The sequence below is a fragment of the Moschus berezovskii genome, chromosome 5 (genome assembly GCF_049115385.1).
Source record: "Moschus berezovskii isolate FMDL1 chromosome 5, NW_MosBer_1.0, whole genome shotgun sequence".
Classification (NCBI taxonomy): Eukaryota; Metazoa; Chordata; class Mammalia; order Artiodactyla; family Moschidae; genus Moschus; species Moschus berezovskii.
Window position 1 is genome coordinate 13160742 of NC_142464.1, and position 21901 is coordinate 13182642.

General features: G+C 37.5%; 1 protein-coding gene across 3 annotated transcripts in view; it reads left to right on the plus strand.

The window, feature by feature from the left end:
• The window catches only part of PRSS12 (serine protease 12), an 81790-nt gene that overhangs the window by 50830 nt on the left and 9059 nt on the right, over window positions 1–21901 (plus strand). For all 3 annotated transcript variants that reach the window (XM_055434877.2, XM_055434876.2, XM_088836151.1), the window contains 3 exons: window positions 4501–4706; window positions 7403–7481; window positions 8347–8469. In XM_055434877.2, coding sequence (XP_055290852.1) covers window positions 4501–4706; window positions 7403–7481; window positions 8347–8469 — 408 coding nt within the window. The remainder of the gene's footprint in view (window positions 1–4500; window positions 4707–7402; window positions 7482–8346; window positions 8470–21901) is intronic.

Here is a 21901-nt window from a genome sequence, read left to right on the forward strand (position 1 = left end):
ATTACTTCATGCTTGTAACCCAGAAGTCCCTATAGGTGACACAGTCTTTAATTATTTTTTTTAAAGTCAAAGAAAAATGTATTAGATTTCACTATATCTTTTAGAATGTCTTTAATTATGTACTTTTATTAGTTAAAATGTTCTCTAATTCTACTTGTTGATATATCTAAAATGGTACATTCTCTTTAGTTTGTGCATTGACTGGTAAATTTCTAAGAAATCATCCTTTTGGTTTATTTAATGAGTCTAATTTTATTTTCAACATGTTTACTTCCACCTGTCATCTACTTTTATGCTATCTATCATGCTTTATTTTTGGTTCTTTGTATGACTTTCCAGCTTTTGATTCACAAACAATCTAATATTCTTTCTTTGCTATCTCTAGTTGTCTGAAATTTCAGCATTCTTGTTTTACTAGAAATTCTCTTTAAATTTTTAGTAAGATATTCAGATATTTTCTTACCAATTTCACAAATTATCTGTAATTTCCCCTTCTTGAAAAACATCAAAACATTTAGCTTATCGTTATTTGCTTTCTACCTTTGCTCGTCCTCACACCCAAAACTGATGGGAATCATCTTGGATATTAGTTCCAGGATGTTATTAATTTTCAATTTTCTTCAAATTATGGCTATTTGAATTTCAAATTGCTCTTCATTCAGTTCAGTTCAGTTCAGTCGCTCAGTCATGTCCAACTCTCCTCGACCCCATGAATCACAGCATGCCAGGCCTCCCTGTCCATCACCAACTTCTGGAGTTCACTCAAACTCATGTCCACAGAGTCGGTGATGCTCTTCATTACACAGGCACTTATCAGCAATTATTTCCATTTTTTAAAAAATATTAATGAGATAACAATTTCCGGCAATTCTGATTAAGAAAAAGAATTTAAGTAAACATTAGAGAAAAGAAATATACGCACAGATACAGAGGGTTAAAAATTGTAGAATACTGTAAACTTACTTTTAGCCAATGAATTTGCACAGCTGGATGAAATGAACAATTATCTAGGAAACTGTACATTTCAGCAAAATATAATTATCAAGAGGATTCCCTGGCAGTCCAGTGGTTTGGCCTTGGTGTTTTCACTGCAGGGGCCCAGGTTCAAGCCCTTGTTGGGAAACTAAGATACTGTAAGCCATGCAGTATAGCCAAAAAAAAAAAAAAAAAAACCTAAAAACTCAAACCAAAAAAAAATCTTTTTACAATTGATACAAAAGATAGAAAACCCAAATAAATTAAAATAAATTACTAATGACAGGAGAACTGACTCGAGTTTTTGCTGAAGAGTTTTGACCAGTCTTTAAGACACAGATGGCTCCTGAGTTATTAATATAATAGTTGTTGTACAGCAAAAAAAAAAGATGAAAATCTTTCCATTCATTTTATGAAGTTAATATAACTTGATTTTAAGTCTAGACAAGGATTCATACAGAAAAGAAAACTCATGAATCTATATTAAAAATTCTAAACAAAACATTAATGAATTTATCAGCAGTATATTAAAAGAACAATATCACTCAAACAAATTTTCTGTAAGAATATGAGAGTAGTTCAGCTGAAGCATTCAATTTAATGTATTTTGGTGTGTTGTCTATAAATGAAAACATATATGATTATCATAATAATGTTGAAAACTTACATGATAAAAATCAGTATTCCTGTCTCATATCTCCTAGGATGCTGAGAATAGAATAAAACTACCTTAACTGTATTATCACAAACAAGCATGAAATAGGAACAAATAAGTGTTCCTGTTTTTGCTGCAATGACTCAGTATTATCTGGAGTTTCCACTAATCATTAAGAACTGAGGTATTGGAATTTTTAAGAAACCAGAATTGTTATATGAATAATGCAATGTCCACCTAGAAAACCCAGAAGGATCATCTGAAAAGACACTAGAACTAGTGTTTATTAATGTAACAATATGAAATATAGTTTTTAAAAAGAAATGTTCCTATACGCTAAGTAGAAAATTTTTTTAAATGTCATTTATAAAAGGTACAAATCTCAAAAAAATTCAAGGAATAAACTTCACAAAAATTGAGGTCTATGTGAAAAAAAGCTATTAGTAAATCTTTGCAGAAGCTGTAAGACTTCTTGATACTCCACAACTCTGAATGGGAAGACAAAATGGAAATTAATCTGTACGTTAAATGCTCTTCTCATCGAAGTCTTTGTTTTTCTTGGTGTGTATGATGGCTGGGGAGAAGGGCTTCACTTCCAAATTCATCTGAAATCGAGTCTATGTGATGCTGGCACAGGAATAGGCAAAGAGGTCAGTGATGGTTAACAGCCTTGGTTGTGCCTGGAAATCACTTTGGGACATAAAAAATATTACCCAGGCCTGGCCCCACTCCCTCTTTACTTAACATCTTACTTCTACTTTAATTGACCTCCAGTGGGGTTCATTGTGCTATATTTTAAAGGCGCCCAAAGGTAATTTTAATGTGTAGAATTATTGAACTATAAAGACTGAGAAGTGGCTTGTATACTTACAAGCATGATAAATTAGTAAATAAAAATGCCCTTTAAGTCAGCAGGAAGAGTTATTAGAGCAGTTACTTTAGGGACTGAAATAAAGCTAGATTCCTCACTAATATTAACAGAAATAAATTCCAGACAGATCAGAACTGTGATGTACAAAGTAAATTAGAAAAATACCTTTCCTTTAAATAGTTATATTTTATTATACATATTTCAAATGCATAATTTGCTTTCCAAAGACTTGTCCTATATGAAACAATGTATAAATCCAGAATCTTAAATGTTTATATCTGTTGAATAAAAAATTTCACTTCTGGGAAGAAATCTAAGCTGCCCACAAAAAGATTAATATATAAGGATGTATATACTTGTAAAACCTATAAAAATTTTAAAATAAATGTGCAATAGTAAGGAAATAAATTCTTTTTTTTTCCCTACACTGAAATTTGATGCAGAACCACCTTCATAAGAATCGTCCACTTAGTTTGAGATCCACTAATCTGTACAGTGAGTTTTTTTTTTTAACAATAATGGTAGTTAATATTTTCCCCATAAATGTGTGCCAAATCCTAGCAGTGTGTGGTTGGGGTTTTTTCATGCTTTTATTTTGAAAACTTGATACAATGAGCATTTTTACTTATACAACTGTTAAAAGTTTTATATGTAGAAAGAATTAAAGAGTAATTTTAAAGTTGCCTGTTTGATCTTCCATGACTATAAGTATTTCTAATTGGTTAAATCTTATTTTTATTTGCAATTTATGTCAGAGTAGCCATCACCAACACAGAAGAAATTTTAGGTACATTTTTGAAATGAGTGTACTGCCAGCTACAAGCCTGTAAGGCCAGGTCTCATAGCTGAAAGGGGACTATTCAAGCAAATTCCTCAGATAATCCGTATCAATAAACTACTTTGCCTGAGTTCCTTGCATAACTATAAGGAAAGTATAAAAACCTTATTCTAACTAAGTAGAAAGTATTTTCATTTTAGCAATCTGGTCTATATTGTCATTTTTAATAAGACAGTTTCTTTTGATTGAAAACCCTCCTGCTTTACTATTGGTTGCTGGTTTTTATTTTATAAATGAACTTTGAGTTGTTTGTATGTTGTATGCTATTTCCCTCTGTTAGAGAATGCATTCATCAACACACACACACACTATATATGTGTACATAGTATACATACTCAAAAACTTTAAAATTTATCTTTTCACTTTCCTTTGGTGGTTTTTAGTGAAGTGGCGTTTTTTAATTTTTGTTGAGCTTATCAGTCTTTTAATTTAAGGTGTACCATCTATGCTTTTTTTTTTTTTTTAACAAATCTTTCCCTAACTTGAAGTTACAAGGAAAATTTTCCTATAATTCAAACGTTAAAACTTGGCCATTCATAATCATGTCATTAATTTAACAGGAACTGAGTTTTGAATATGGTGTTAGTTCGAAATACTTCACTGAAAATTCTGTATTCGTATATTTCATAAGAAGTAATATATTATTAAAAAAAGAGAGAAACCAAAGAAAAGTGATATACCTAAAGTAATTTTGCCTTCTTAACTATGGTTCCTGGTTTTCTCTTTCTCAGTTGAAAATTGTGCGTTTTTACTTCTAAAGTGGGCTTTAAAAATTCTTAGCCCCCTAGGTAATTATTTAATTCTCATAATTTTCTTGGAAACCAATTTTAAGAGAGTATTATGCTCTGGAAGACAGTGGATATTTTTGAGAAGTTTTTTTTCCTGCTTAAACTAGATTTTAAGACTCATAAATTTTTGACATGTGACTTTCTTATTAGAAATTAAGATGTAATCAAGAAGCTGTGGAATATGATAACAAAGAATGTATAGTTATTATCTCTCAAGTTTTTTGATAGTCATAAAATAATTTTTTAGCACATATAGATGCTAATATTAATATATGAAAGTTAAGAAGTATACTTGGATGAGAGTATATGTTGTGATTTATTCAAATGTACGATTGACTGACTCTCCACATCCTCAAGAATGCTCTGTTTCCAGGGGCCCAGCCAGAGCAAGGAGCATGGCGTATTTCGGGGAAGGGGAGGGACCCATCCATATGGATAACGTGAAGTGCACAGGGAACGAACGGTCCCTGGCCGACTGTGTCAGACAGGACATCGGAGACCACAACTGCCGCCACAGTGAAGACGCAGGAGTTATTTGTGATTATCTTGGGAAGAAAGCATCAGGAAACAGTAGTAAAGGTATGTCACCTTCTGGGATGTGTCTGTGAAGGTCAAAGAATACTCATCCCCACGTCATTATTCTGAGCAGCACTTGGGTGATGAACTCCCTTCCATAAGAATATATTCAACCCCTTGCTCCTTCTGCTAGTATTTAGAGGCAGTGATTCTTCACCAACTTTCCTGTGTGGGACTCCCAGAGAGGGCAGAGTTCAGGGGCAGGAGTGGGTTTAGAGGATTTTGTAATCTCTGAGATTGTCCCTCTTTGACATTCTTAGCCATTTATAACCATTCCTTCTTTGAATGTAATAAAACTGTCAAACTTGCTGGTATCCTTGAAGGTTTAGAAATGATATTTGCTTCATAAAAGCAGGAAGAAATGAAAATTTAAAGGTGAATCAGAGAAGGGCACTTCTTCCACTCTTATTAATATCTTAACAGGGATAGTTTTTGAAATTAATTGCAAAAAGAAATTATCTTTTGTACATTCTACTCTCTGAAATTTAAAAATGTAAGGAAAATGAGAAGTAATCTTTCAGTGTAATACAGTGATGGATAGTTCATACTTATATAAATAGGAGAGTTCATAGAAACTCTGAGTTTAATTTTTATGAAACAAATACTGTTTTAAGTGAAGAAGGGGAAAACTATCTCTTTTGGAGGAAACTATGGTTATGTTTTATGAAAAGAACAGTCGTTTATTTATGCAGATTAAAAATTCATGGTTTTGATACTTAAGATTTTCTTAAAATCAGGTGTGTCTATACTTGAGTATCCTCTTTTTCTAGCATCTTTTAATAACCATTAAAGACAATCCAATAAATTGGATATTGTTAATATGATTCTTCATTATCTGAGAGTCTTTTGAGTGTGAAGAATATTTGCAACTCTTTATGTTTTGTTTTATATATATATATATATACACATATATTACATGATTTGGTGAGCAAATTTTTCCTAACTATAGACTGTAACTTAATTAAATTCCCTTCATTAATTTAAATACAGTTACAAAGTTAACATAGCTAATTCTTTGGATTATGGAAAATTTCTTAAGTAGTAGAAAAACATAAAAATTCAGTAACTAAGAAATATTTTAGTATATTTCTGTGTAAAATAAACCTATTTTAAAATATGAAATACCATATTTATTTCTTCATTATTAATACATTTGCTTTAATGCCTTCCAAAGGTGTAGCAGTGCTCATTTTGATACCTTTCCATGGTCCCAATGCTACATATCTGAAATAAAACGATTTTATCTTAGATCAACTGGATTACTGAATCTGACTTATTAACTTGTTGATTTTGTGTTGAGGTTCAAGACCTATTAACTTTTATAAGATGATTAAAACTCAAGTCATCAGTTTTTGGTCATCTGATGGGATCCTTTCATAAATGAATTTCATTTTACTTTATAACTTTTTTATATTAGTGAATTTTATGGCTTTCAATAAATTTTACTTTCTTGCAATCTGTTACTTTGCCCCAGAATGATGTAAACTTTTGGTTTTGCTTGCTGAATATTACATCATTTTTTGTGTTGGCATTATATGCATTATATATGCTTTATATGCATTGACCTGACTTGGAACATTATCTGGTATCTTCTCACTTACAGTGTCACGTAGAGGACTCATATCATAAGAGATGAGGATTAAGGTTTGACGGCATGTCTCTGAGCTCATTTGACAAATTAATGATTTTGGTACACATTGCTGAACCTCTTTCTCTATGAAGAAATACCTACTGCTGATATCCTGTTTGGCTCCCTTTTACCTGGTTATTATGGGAGAATATTAATGCTGACTAGACTTTCATGGTCTTGGCATAATTCCTACCCTTTCTTCCTACTCTGATAGAAAAACAGTATATACTGTACTTTAAACATATATACTTAACCATCCCTGGGTTGGGAAGATCCCTTGGAGGAAGAAATGGTAAGCTACTCCAGTATTCTTACCTGGGAAATCCCATGGACAGAGGAACCTGGTGGGCTCCAGTCCACAGGGTCACAAGGAGTTGGACGTGACTGAAGCAACTTAGCACACACACACACTTTCTAAAATTATTTTTAAAACTAGTCATACCTTATTTACTCTTCTTTTAAACACCACCTTTTCATATATTTTCAACTTAACTCTTCTTTTTTTTTTAATACTCTTGACAGAAATCTGTTATTTTGAGATGTTTGACTTAAATCCAATTTGCCACTTAAACTGGCTTAGTAAATCCTTTCCGTACATTAATATGCTATTTGAATAAATGTAAATTTGTGTCAGAATTTCTTCCTGGGAATGTGCTTTGCTTCTGTGAGTTACATTTGTATGTGTCTTGGAAGAGTGTTGTCTGTGAAAATTAAATAATTCAGATCATCATTATTTTTTGTAGTTCTCTTGTTTAGTATTTCTGAACTCCTGAACAGTCTTCATAGTCAGCAGAGGAGTAGGGCCAGACCATTCAACAGTCCATGAAACCTCCTCACAGCTGACTGTGGGAAACCTCATAAAGTTCCATGTCTACTTGTGAATTACTGTTGCCTTCGTTAGCTGAGAAAGCAATGTCTAATTTTTATTATAAGAAAAAAAAATAGCCTATAATTTGAAGAGAAAGGCACTTTAAAATAGAGGAAGCAGCTACAGGGAAATGTGTCACTTGTATCTCTACCCCAGTATCAGCAATGTGGTAGTTTAATTAAAAACCTCATTCTGCTTCAGAGTCCCTCTCATCTGTTTGTGGTTTGAGATTATTGCCCCGTCGGCAGAAGCGGATCATTGGTGGGAAGAATTCTTTAAGGTAAAAGTTTCTTCAGAAGTGATTTTCCATATTAGAGAATTATTTATACAGAGAGGGGATTACAAATTGGGGCATTTTCTACTATTATATAGTGGATTTGTCTTATTTTATTTTCTAAATACAGATCACACCAATAATTTCACTGCCCTTTGACCTATATTTATTTATACAGACCATGTTTTTCAAATCACTATCTCCTGATATATGAGATAGATGGGTTGCAGAAACAAACTGATTTACCAGGAAATCTGAAAAATTGTATAACTACACATTTATTTAATTTAGAATATATTTGTTTTGGACTTGACTCATTCTTGTAATTTTTTTGCTTATTGAATTTACAAATGGAAAACCAGTGTTTTGCTTAGTAAATATTTCTTCAGGGGAGTTCCCTGGACCTGGTGGGCTACAGTCCATGGGGTCACAAAGAGTCGGACATGACTGAAGCAACTTAGCATGCATGCCAATGGTTAGGGCTCTGCACTTTCCCTGCCATGGCTCGGGTTCAATCCTTTATTGGGCAACTGAGATCCTGCAAGCCATGTGGCATGACCAACAGAAAAAAAAAACACACAAAAAAACCCAACTTCTCTAGGGTGTTTAGGTGATGGAGAAAATACGCTTCAAATCACAAAATATAAAGAAGACACAAATTGTTTCCAGGGATGTCAGAGTTAGGGGCTATACACACAGATGCTATAGGCAAATCTTCAGGGTGTTCTGCTCAAAGCTGTAGGAATATCATTCTCAAAGTAGGAAAGGAGTTCACATTCTCAAGTCCTTTCCTCCTGCCTGCACGCCTAAGTCATTGTTTCACTGGACAATGTGCCTTGCTTTTCTGATGAGTGGCTTACTTTCTTCTTAGGGGTGGTTGGCCTTGGCAAGTAGCCCTCCGGCTGAAGTCATCCCATGGAGACGGTAGGCTCCTTTGTGGGGCCACGCTCCTGAGTAGCTGCTGGGTCCTTACAGCAGCACACTGCTTCAAGAGGTATGTGTGTACCGTTCCAGATAATGCACTTTGGCCCTTGCTTACCAGTTCTTCCAACCCCTTCCTGCTCTACAGCATACTGGACACTTGGAGTGTCAGAGACAGGCTATAGGTATTCCTCGTCTCCTCCAGTGGTGCTGTGGAAGCAAGGGGGTAACATTAGGAGCAAAGAGAGCACTCAGGAAGTCACTTGCTACCCTGGTATTAAAGCAAACTCTAGGTTTAGGGAGAAGAGAAGATGGGTCTTTGGAGGGGAGGCAGCTTTGTTATTGCTTCTCCAAGAACATGTCTGAGGATGAAATCATGTGCCCACAGAGCTGGAAGAGACCTCAAATTATTTGCTTCTGAATGCTAAGGATTAGGGAGTCCATGTTTAGTGTTTTGATTTGAATTTTAGAACCTTTGAGTCTGCTTGGTGTTTTGTGTCTTATAGAGAAAGACTTCTCTATGTGTACCTGTCAGTTTGCATCCTGGTCATTTCCTGTTGTCTCAGACATTTTGGGCTTCGCTGGTGGCTCAATTAGTAAAGAATCCGCGTGCAATGCTGGAGACATGGGTTAAATCCTTGTGTTGGGAAGGTCTCCTGAAGAAGGATAGGGCAAACCACTCCAGTATTCTTGCCTGGGAAATCCCATGGGCAGAGGAGCCTGGAGGGCTGCAGTACGTTGCGTTGCAAAGAGTTGGACACGACTTAGCGACTAAACCACCACCAGGCATTTTATCAGTCCAGTCTGAAGTCTTTCCAGACTTCAGGGGAAGCCCTGCAGAGGAATTCAGTGTGCCAGAGCCACACTGCTCATGGTGGTAGTGCCTGCAGGACCTGGTGGTCCTTTCTTGACGTCCTGTGCTCCTTAGTGGCCCTGGATAATGGCCGTTTCCTCAGCATGAATTTTAGTGTTTAAAAATGTGTACCATTGCTTGGCACATATTAATGATGACTGAAGCAAGGTGATGAATACAGGGGGTTTCACTATTCTAATTTTGTGTATTTAAAAATACTCAAAAAATGTTTTAAATAGAACATTTCCATAGTGTTTAAACATTCTTACAACCAAAAATTTGTTTTGTAGTTTTTCATTTGTGAGATTATGTGGCTTCATTGTGTATTTACAATCCACCCATGTAGATTTTGTTCGTTTTAACTGCCATATGAGTGTGGCAGTTAAAGTTAAGTCTTATTGTAAGATGCAACCAACCACAGTGTATTTATTCTCCTGCTGGTAGATAGTAAGGTGGCTTCCATTCTGTCATCACTAAGAAAGAGCGCTGCAGCAGATGTGTGCGTCTCACTGGTGCAAGCGTGTGGGAGCGTTGTTCTGGGCCCAGGAGTGTGGGCGCCACTCACACTTACGTCTCACTGGTGCAAGCGTGTGGGAGCGTTGTTCTAGGCCCAGGAGTGTGGGTGCCAATGACACTAGGCACTGCTGGTTTATGTTCTGAGTAATGGTATCAGTTTATATCACAGCAGTTTGTAAGTTCCTGTTTCCTCACATCCCTATCTCAATTTGATACGGTCAACATTTTCAGTTTTTGCCAACCTTAAAGAGGTTTTGGGTTTCTTCTTAATTCTATTCTCCTGATTTCGTGTCTTCTTCTTTCGTGAATTGTTTATATCCTTTGGTTATTTTTCTATTCAGTTGTCTTTTATAATTGATTTTAACATTTTTTGGATATATTCTTTGTACAGAGTCTTTGTTATTATGTGTTACAAAATGCCTTTTACCTATCTGGGGTGTGTCCTTTCACCAGCTTAAGGTCTTTTTCTTACGAAGATATTTCAATTTTAATATTTTTAAGTGTGTCAGTTTCTGAAGTCTTATAAAAGCTTTGTATATCTAATTTTTAAAGTCCTTCTTTAGCCCCATAAGAAATACTATCCTAGTTTTTTACAGAAAATTTTATAGTTTTGCTTTTCCTGTTTAGATTTTTAATCTGTTTATAGTTTTTTTCTGTGTGTGTATATGGTATATGGTATAAGGAAGGGACCTAATGTTGTATTTTTTCTTATGGATAGCTAGTTTTTCCAGTACTTTCTAAAATTAAACATTCCATTCTTTACCCACTGATATGTAAGTTGTGTTGTTAAGTTCTCATATATCTTTTTTTCTAGAATCTCTATTCATTTCCTCTTACCTATTTTGATAAATACTTAGGGACTAATGTTCCATGTTCAAAGTGCTGCAAAAGATACAAATCTGTATTTTACATATTTTCTGTCATTCATGGGTAATAGTTGAAAGTTCACCTATATACTAGTAGGTTTAATATATTCATGTGTTACATGCGTGGTACAGACAATAAAGATTCATTTATTAACTTAACAAAAAATTATTGAGCCTGTAATGTTCCCAGAAATGTGCCATGCACTAGAAATATCTTGGAGAATAAGACAGATAGCACCCTTGTTAGCATGAGGTCTTGGAGAATCCCATGGAGGGAGGAGCCTGGTGGGCTATGGTCTATGGGGTCGCAAAGAGTTGGACACAACTGAATGACTTCACCTCACTTTTCACTATAGGAACCCAGAGGAGGGAAGACATATAGGATGAAAAAAGGTATAGTGTCATTTTTAAAATGAGGTCTTTTCTCCATAATATTATTTAGCTACATTCAGCTTATTAATAACTGATTCCTGAGCCACTATCCTAGATCTGAATCTTTGGAGCTAAGACCCAGGAGTTTGCATTATTATGAAGCATCTTTGATGATTCTTATGAACATTAAAAGTTAAGACCCTCTTGCTTCTGGATAGAATAGCATATGGTCTGGACATTTGAGGAAAGATGATGAGAAAGAATATAATGGAGTTAACAGGATACTTATCCTTGCCCTATTCAACATATTAATAGCTAAGCTGAAAAAGGACACTGATGACAAGTTAATTATATTTTTTGATGCTGGGAGATTGGTAGGGACACATAACACGTTGGAAGATAGGATCCATGGTGTCAAAGGATCTTGATAAGCTGGTTCTAACAAGTAATGTGGAATAAAGAATAAAATGCTGCGTTTAGTTCAGGAAGCATGACTTAAATGCAGCACAAGTGAAAAAGACCTTATGGGTTTTAGCATCCTGCAGCCTCAGTGGTAAAGAATCTACCTGCCAAGGCAGGAGACGTAAGAGATGCAGGTTCCATCCCTGCGTCGGGAAGATCCCCTGGAGGAGAAAATGGCAACCCATTGCAGTATTGGGATAATCCCATGGACAGAGAAGCCTGGTGGGCTATAGTCCATGATGTTGCAAAGAGTCGGACATGACTAAGAGGGACTGAGCATACATGAAACCTTAATAGAGTCAGCGAGGTAATGTTGTTGCCCACAAAGTTAATCAGCCTTGGGCAGCCCTGCCAGAACAGCACCAACACAGAGCAGTGAAGAGCCTTGTTCTTCTGTCCTACTGTGCTCAAGCTGTGTTGGGGGCCAAAACAGAGAGAACTGTGCTCAGTTCTGAGTGACATCCTATGAGAAAGTGACATGGTGTCCCAGGGAAGGCAAGCAGAAAGGGGGGCGTGTCAGGAATCAGATTAAATGTACTCTGTGTTGCTTCAAATACCACAGATGCTAATGGGACGTAATTTTCATTTTAGCATAGGAAAGAGGTCTGTTGTTAGGACAGCTCCAAGCTGGAGTGGGATGTATGTGGGAGGGAGTGTGTTCTGTTATGGAGTCTGTTGAAGCAGAGATGCTGAATTCATGTATTGGTAGAGGCTGGAGGCAGAGAATGTCTCATGTTGGGAACACAGTGGTGAGAAAGCATAAAGCATATTTGAAGGATGGCAGTTGCTAGGATCACGGATCCAGAATGTGTATAGTGGAGTTATAGTAAAGAAGCGGGAATGGTATGGGATGTCAGGGTAGTGAATCTCTGTTTCATTTACTTAATAGTGCAAAATCACTAAAGGTTCCTGAGCCTTGAAATCTGATCAAAGAGGAGTTTTAGGAGATACGTCATTGGAGATGTATGGGATAGATCTGAGGGGGAAAAGCAGAGTTATTAATCTAGGAGTCTGTGAACAAGCTTCAAATGATATGAAAAATATTTGCATACGTGTTTCTATCCTTTTTGTTAGAGTGATTCAGATTGGCCCATGTTACCGAGTGATTAAACCCTCTGTGGTAGGAACTGAAGGGAGACTGGTTGAAAGGCTACTGTAATAAAGGTAGAAGGGTGCAAAGGATGGGAGGGAGAGAAGGTAGACACCCTGAGAGAAATCGATAGAACTTGGTACTGGGTAACCAGAGAGTGAGATCTGGCCATTAAGACCAAGGTTAGTATGACCCGGCACGTGTTAATGACTGGGCCCCCAGGGTTTGGAAAAACAACTAATCTAGAAAGCCACTGAAGTTTTAAAGTCCACTGGTGTGCCTGTTGACGGATTTTATACAGAAGAAGTCAGACAGGGAGGAATAGGAATAGGGTTCGATGTTGTCACTTTGTCTGGCATCCGGGGACTTTTATCCAGAATTGGGTCAGACTGCCCCCTGGATCTGACTGTGGCTCAGATCATGAACTCCTTATTGCCAAATTCAGACTTGAATTGAAGAAAGTAGAGAAAACCACTAGACCATTCAGATATGACCTAAATCAAATCCCTTATGATTATACAGTGGAAGTGAGAAATAGATTTAAGGGACTAGATCTGATAGATAGAGTGCCTGATGAACTAAGGACGGAGGTTTGTGACATTGTACAGGAGACAGGGACCAAGACCATTCCCATGGAAAAGAAATGCAAAAAAGCAAAATGGCTGTCGAGGAGGCCTTGCAAATAGCTGTGAAAAGAAGAGAGGCGAAAAGCAAAGGAGAAAAGGAAAGATATAAGCATCTGAATGCAGAGTTCCAAAGAATAGCAAGGAGAGATAAGAAAGCCTTCCTCAGTGATCAATGCAAAGAAATAGAGGAAAACAACACAATAGGAAAGACAAAAAATCTCTTCAAGAAAATTAGAGATACCAAGGGAACATTTCATGCAAGTTCAGTTCAGTTCAGTCACTCAGTCGTGTCCGACTCTTCGCGACCCCATGAATCACAGCACGTCAGGCCTCCCTGTCCATCACCAACTCCCGGAGTTCACTCAAACTCATGTCCATTGAGTCGGTGATGCCATCCAGCCATCTCATTCTTGGTCGTCCCCTTCTCCTCCCGCCCCCAACCTTTCCCAGCATCAGAGTCTTTTCCAGTGAGTCAACTCGTTGCATGAGGTGGCCAAAGTATTGCAGTTTCAGCTTTAGCATCAGTCCTTCCAATGAACACTCAGGATTGATCTCCTTTAGAATGGACTGGTTGGATCTCCTTGCAGTCCAAGGGACTCTCAAGAGTCTTCTCCAGCACCACAGTTCAAAAGCATCAATTCTTTGGTGATCAGCTTTCTTCACAGTCCAACTCTCACATCCGTATATGACCACAGGAAAAACCATAGCCTTGACTAGACGGACCTTGGTTGGCAAGGTAATGTCTCTGCTTTTTAATGTGCTATCTAGGTTGGTTGTAACTTTCCTTCCAAGGAGTAAGCGTCTTTTAATTTCCTGGCTGCAATCAGCATCTGCAGTGATTTTGGAGCCCATAAAAACAAAGTCTGACACTGTTTCCACTGTTTCCCCATCTATTTCCCATGAAGTGATGGGACCAGATGCCATGATCTTTGTTTTCTGAATGTTGAGCTTCAAGCCAAACTTTTCACTCTCCTCTTTCACTTTCATCAAGAGGCCTTTGAGTTCCTCTTCACTTTCTGCCATAAGGGTGGTGTCATCTGCATATCTGAGGTTATTGACATTTCTCCCAGCAATCTTGATTCCAGCTTGTGCTTCTTCCAGCCCAGCATTCCTCATGATGTACTCTATATATAAATTAAATAAGCAGGGTGACAATATACAACCTTGACGTACTCCTTTTCCTATTTGGAACCAGTCTGTTGTTCCATGTCCAGTTCTGACTGTTGCTTCCTGACCTGCATACAGGTTTCTCAAGAGGCATGTCAGGTGGTTTGGTATGCCCATCTCTTTCAGAATGTTCCAGTTTATTGTGATCTACACAGTCAAAGGCTTTGGCATAATCAATGGAGCAGAAATAGATGTTTTCCTGGAACTCTCTTGCTTTAATTCCATCACCTCCACTAGCTTTGTTCGTAGTGATAAACATGATGGTGTGACCACTCACCTAGAGCCAGACATCTTGGAATGTGAAGTCAAGTAGGCCTTAGAAAGCATCACTACGAACAAAGCTAGTGGAGGTGATGGAATTCCAGTTGACCTATTTCAAATCCTGAAAGATGATGCTGTGAAAGTGCTGTTCTCAATGTGCCAGCAAATTTGGAAAACTCAGCAGTGGCCACAGGACTGGAAAAGGTCAGTCTTCATCCTAATCCCAAAGGCAATGCCAAAGAATGCTCAAACTACCGCACAGTTGCACTCATCTCACACGCTAGTAAAGTCATGCTCAAAATTCTCCAAGCCAGGCTTCAGCAATACGTGAACTGTGAACTTCCAGATGTTTAAACTGGTTTTAGAAAAGGCAGAGGCACCAGAGATCAAATTGCCAACATCCGCTGGATCATGGAGAAAGCAAGAGAGTTCCAGAAAAACATCTATTTCTGCTTTATTGACTATGCCAAAGCCTTTGACTGTGTGGATCACAGTAAACTTTGGAACATTCTGAAAGAGATGGGAATACCGGACCACCTGACCTGCCTCTTGAGAAACCTGTATGCAGGTCAGGAAGCAACAGTTAGAACTGGACACGGAACAACAGACTGGTTCCAAATAGGAAAAGGAGTACGTCAAGGCTGTATATTGTCACCCTGCTTATTTAACTTATTTGCAGAGTACATCATGAGGAATGCTGGGCTGGAAGAAGCACAAGCTGGAATCAAGATTGCTGGGAGAAATATCAACAACCTCAGATATGCTGATGACACCACCCTTATGGCAGAAAGTGAAGAGGAACTCAAAAGCCTCTTGATGAAAGTGAAAGAGGAGAGTGAAAAGGTTGGCTTGAAGCTCAACATTCAGAAAACAAAGATCATGGCATTTGGTCCCATCACTTCATGGGAAATAGATGGGGAAACAGTGGAAACAGTGTCAGACTTTATTTTTTTGGGCTCCAAAATCACTGCGGATGCTGATTGCAGCCAGGAAATTAAAAGACGCTTACTCCTTGCAAGGAAAGTTATGACCAACCTAGACAGCACAGTGAGAGTTTTATTTCTTCTGTTCCAATCTGGATTCCTTTTATTTCTTTTTCTTCTCTATCTGCTGTGGTCAAAACTTCCAACACTATGTTGAATAGTAGTGGTGAGAGTGGGCACCCTTGTCTTGTTCCTGACTTTAGGGGAAATGGTTTCAATTTTTCACCATTGAGGATAATGTTTGCTGTGGGTTTATCATATATGGCTTTTATTATGTTGAGGAATGTTCCTTCTATGCCTGCTTTCTGGAGGGTTTCATCATAATTGGTTTTATCATAAATGGATGTTGAAAATAGAAAGCCCAGAGATAAATCCACACACCTATGGACACCTTATCTTTGACAAGGGAGGCAAGAATATTCAATGGAGAAAAGACAATCTCTTTAACAAGTGGTGCTGGGAAAACTGGTCAACCACTTGTAAAAGAATGAAACTAGAACACTCCCTAACACCATACACAAAAATAAACTAAATGGATTAAAGATCTAAATGTAAGACCAGAAACTATAAAACTCCTAGAGGAGAACATAGGCAAAACACTCTCCGACATAAGTCACAGCAGGATCCTCCATGACCCACCTCCCAGAATATTGGAAATAAAAGTAAAAATAAACAAATGGGACCTAATTAAAATTAAAAGCTTCTGCACAGCAACGGAAACTATAAGCAAGGTGAAAAGACAGCCTTCAGAATGGGAGAAAATAATAGCAAATGAAGCAACTGATAAAGGATTAATCTCAAAAATATACAAGCAACTCCTGCAGCTCAATTCCAGAAAAATAAACGACCCAATCAAAAAATGGGCTAAAGAACTAAACAGACATTTCTCCAACGAAGACATACAGATGGCTAACAAACACATGAAAAGATGCTCAACTTCCCTTATAATTAGAGAAATGCAAATTAAAACCACAATGAGGTATCATTTCACGCCAGTCAGAATGGCTGCTATCCAAAAATCTACAAGCAATAAATGCTGGAGAGGGTGTGGAGAAAAGGGAACCCTCTTACACTGTTGGTGGGAATGCAAACTAGTACAGCCACTATGGAGAAGAGTGTGGAGCTTCCTTAAAAAACTGGACATAGAACTGCCATACGACCCAGCAATCCCACTCCTGGCATACACACCGAGGAAACCAGAATTGAAAGAGACACATGTACCCCAATGTTCATTGCAGCACTGTTTATAATAGCCAGGACATGGAAGCAACCTAGATGTCCGTCCGCAGACGAATGGATAAGAAAGCTGTGGTACTTTTACACCATGGAGTACTACTCAGTGATTAAAAGGAATACATTTGAATTAGTTCTAATGAGGTGGATGAAACTGGAGCCTATTACACAAAGCGAAGTAAGCCAGAAACTAAAACACCAGTACATTAACACATATATATGGAATATAGCAAGAGGATAATGATAACCCTGAATACGAGACAGCAGCAGAGACTTGGATGTGTGGAGCAGTCTTTTGGACTCTGTGGGAGAGGGCGAGGGTGGGATAATTTGGGAGAATGGATTGAAACATGTATATTATCATATGTGAAACGAATCTGACGTGGTTGGGGGTCCCCACCTCAACATTCTGTGGATTTAAGAGGCTGTTTCTTCCGTAAGTGTATAAATTAGCCTGGGATAGAACCTGCATGCTGAATTTACTAATTAAGAAATTAGAAACCAGAACTATAATGGTGGCATAGAAATACAAGAAATTATTCTTCAGTAATTTTTTAAAACTTTGAACAGAGTTACAGATTTTGCCATTTGTTATAAACTGGTATATGTAATTTAACCAGAACCATGAGAAAGTTGGTATTGTGTGAATTGGGCCCTTTCGACATGTTGTAGGAATGATGTGGACTTTCTTGAGTTTTACACATTCATAAGTGAATGGTCTGTGTCTCGTGCCTTTGTTGGTTTTCTGTGAGCTGTAGTTTCTGGGAAGTGAGCAGCTCTCATTCCTGTAACTCTTGTAATCCAGTCATTCGTGTGCCTCCTTCATGAGGATTCAGTGCGGCTGTGGTGCTGTTATCCCTCTGATAGGAACTCTAAAGACTCGGTGTAAAGCCCCAAAGGTCTGTTACTTATTTTTATTTTATATTGTACTATATTTTATTTACAGTGTTGTGTTTGTTTCAGGTGTATAGCAAAGTGATACAGTCATATGTATATATATATGAATTAACAAAAGCAGTTCCCGTCTTTTGATGGGGAGTTCGTGGTTTATAATATAAATGGCATTATTTTGAGAGAGGGATAACTTAGGTAAGGCATTGGGTTTTTTTTTTCTTTGTGCAGCTTGAGGCAGTTGTAAAATAACTTAATGTAGCTTTTTGCAACTGTGTATTCTATAGTATTTTTTTCATTTGGTGATATTTTAACTGCTAATGTTTATGGCATTGTGCTTTGTACCATTTATTAAATTTTATAAATAAAAAAGAAAAAAAATGGCAACCTTAATACCACCAGTAAAAGAGAAAAAAAGAACAAAGTTACAGTTCCAGCTCCTCCAACTGGTCATTGTTGCACTTTGTAGAGATTATTTTAATAATTTAATTATTATAATAAAATAAAATAATAAATAATAATTATTTATAATTATAAATAATAATATAAATTTAAAAATAAATAATAAACAGCAGCCTCAGTTTTCTTATCTGTAAATTGGAGGCAATAATGTTCCACAGAGAGGAACAAATGATCTGCAAAATATGTAAAGGTTTTTTATATCTGTAAAATTAAGAACAAATGTTGGTTGTTATTATGGGAGGGTTCAAAAACAGGAATCAAAGATTATTATTAACTAAAGTAGACAATTCAGGATGGTTTCATCTCACTGACTATTGGAGAAAAATGTAGGAAATTGCAGAGAAACTGGATTCTTGCGCTTAGAATTTAAGTGAAATAATTAGATTTTCCTCTTCTTGCTCAGGACTCCTTGTCTTTTAAGTTGGTCTCTCTCTGCTAAAAGTTATAGACCATGGAGTTCAAGGCTTAGAGTATTAAAGTAGGGAAATTGTCCAAAAATTCCACTTGAGGTTGAAAACTTTGATTTGACTTTTGAGTTCCCTTAAAGGTTTTTTTTTTAAGGTACATGTTTGGGTTTGTTTCTTTAAAGGTCATTATTCCTCTCTTGGCTTGTTCCTTCTAGATTATTGCTTCAAGTCAGTAATCGTCTCACTTGTGTTTATTAACTAAGTGTCTAATATATTACTTGGCACAAATAGACCCCCTAAATGATGGTTACATGATGAAAGTGGGGGATCAGTTGCCAGATAGTGGATATATTTAAGAATGTTGAACTCTTTAGAAGATGGTGGTATTTTAAACCTAGATCAATGGATAATTCCTTCCATATGTCATTCTGAATTTCTTTCCATTATCTGCACAGTATAAAATAAAGACAGTTGATTAAGAAGCAGAGGGGTAGTTGATGATATGCAGCATTCTCACTTGCTTTGGATAGAATGCAAGACTCTTAATGTTAATAGGGAGAAATCTGTTTTGCAAAGGTGTTACGCATCCATCTGATTTGGTCTGTTGTTTTGAAGTGCCCAAGGAGGCTACAACTCACATCTTTATTACAGTAAGTTTTCTGAAAGCCAGTGATTAGAGGACAGTGACCACTGATTAGAACAAACTCCAAATTTTGTCTTCTGGGTTCAGGGACTTTGGATTAAAACAACCTTCTTTTAGTCATCAAAAACTTGGAAATGTGCAAAAATAGAGAATTTTCCTCTTGAATTGTAGACACTGTAGTGTAGAAGGGGCTTCCCAGTTGGTGCAGTGGTAAAGAATGTGCCTGCCGAGCAGGAGATGAAAGAGACATGGGTTCAGTCCTTGGGTTGGGAAGATCCCCTGGAGGGGGAAATGGAAACCCACTCCAGTAACTCCAGTATTCCTTTTTTTTAAAAATATACATATTTTTATTTATTTGGCTGCACTGGCTGTTAGTTGTGATACGTGGGATCTAGTTCCTCAGCCAGGGGATCGAACCCAGGCCTCTTGCACTGGGGGTGTGGCGTCTTTTTCTTGCCTGGGAAGTTCCATGGACAGAGGAGCTGTCAGGCTACAGCTCATGGGGTCACAAAGAGTGAGAGACGACTGAGCAACTCAGCACACACACAGCACACTGTACTGCAGAAGCAATGTGGTTAGCTTCTGAGACGCTCTCTTCCTTTTGAGGGCTTCCCCTGTGCTCAGCTGCTAAAGAATCCGCCTGCAATGTGGGAGACCTGGGTCGATCCCTGGGTTGGGAAGCTCCCCTGGAAAAGGGAAAGGCTACTCACTCCAGTACTCTGGCCTGGAGAATGCCATGGACTGTATAGTCCATGGGGCCGCAAAGAGTTGGACACGACTGAGCAGCTTTCACTTCACTTTCACTTCCTTTTAAATTCTTGGGAGTCTAACTTAAGGCCCCCTGGGAGGGGACCTAGTTTAGTATTTTGAAATTAGCTCTCTCACACCCTTTTCCTTTCTGTTTGTATTTCTACTGCTTTAATTATCAGTGAAGTGTTGGTCACTCAGTTGTGCCCGACTCTTTGTGACCCTTTGGACTCAGCCCACCAGGCTTCTCTGTCCATGGGATTTTCCAGGCAAGGATACTGGAGTGGGTTGCCATTTCCTTCTCCAGGGGATCTTCCGGACCCTGGTCTCTTGCACCGCAGGCAGATTCTTTACCGACTGATCTATGAGGGAAGCCCAAAAGCCAAATTGTTTTTTCTTTAAAATCGCTCAGTCATGTTCAACTCCTTGTGACCCCATGGACTATATATACAGTCCATGGAATTCTCTAGGTCATAATACTGGAGTGGGTAGCCTTTCTCTTCTTCAGGGGATCTTCCCAACCTAGGGATTGAACCCAGGTCTCCCGCATTGCGGGTGGATTCTTTACCAGCTGAGCCACAAGGGAAGCCCTAACTATAGTTTCTTCTTCATGGGACGTTTTATGGTGCCTAATTCTTGCAGTGATAATATGGTCCAGTGCTCTTGAACAGCCATTCTGGACAATACAGCATAGATTGCTCTCACCATCTGTGTTATTTTATGCTATAGGATGACAGTTTCTTAAATGTTTATTTTTTTGGCTCTGTAGAATATTCACTCTTTCATGTAATCCTCATATCAGAATAATCTAGGAATGATGGCCTGGGGATGATGAGATCAGAACACAATTACTCATATCCACCATCCTGTTATACTGATTTTCTATAGCATCTCTATATGATAAAGGTACTTTATTGGCAGGCTGACAAAATTTTAGTAATGCAGCTCTATGTTCATAGCTTTCACATATTATGAGGTGTCCAAAACATTCTTTTATGCTAACAGGGGTAACTGAGGTAGTTAGTAAATCACTGTTTAAAGGCCTTCTATCCCATTTTTCACATTTTTCCTAGTGTTAATAGGAATGCAACATCCCATTGGCAGTTTGAAGCAGAAACCTGGATAAATGAAGTTTTTGTTTTGCAGTTACCCTGTGAATTTTATGCAATACAAATTGCTTGCTTTTGCTGTTTCCTATTTTAAATAATTATTCAAGTACAATAAAATGACCCTGTCTCTGTGGTAGTATGGGAATATAATTAAGAGAAAAATTCCTGAATGCTAATTTCTTTTAATTGCTTGTTCTGATAACAAACACCATTTGAATGTACTTCAATAAAAGGATTCTTTTATTTCTGTAGTTCTGCAACAAATTTTATTTTATCAAGAATTATAGCTTGACCTGATTTTATCTTTTTGACTGTTTGCCTAGAGACACCATAGCAGCTGGAAATTGTCAGAGACTAGTGCTCTGAAAACCAGAAATATCTCGATTATTAGGGATTATAATTATAAAGATGAGGCACAGAAGTAATGGGACTTACTTTTTAAAAACAAAATGTGTCCTGTACTTAAACCTGTGTTCCAGCATGACCTGGAACATGGTAGAATTCAAGAACAAGATCTTTGGTTATGTACACAATAGCATCAATCATGCTAAAATCATTTCCTGAACACACACCACATGTGTATAAAATGGCAACCCACTCCAGTACTCTTGCCCAGAAAATCCCATGGACGGAGGAGCTTGGTGCAGGCTACTGTTCATGAGGTTGCAAAGAGTCGGGCACGACTGAACGACTTCACTTCACCCAAGCAACTTAGTCAGCCACTTTTTGACTTTCAGACAGCAGACAAGGACAGATTCTAGTAGTACCAGATGTGTACAGGCTGATGTAAAATATTGTCTTTTTGAATAGATAAATC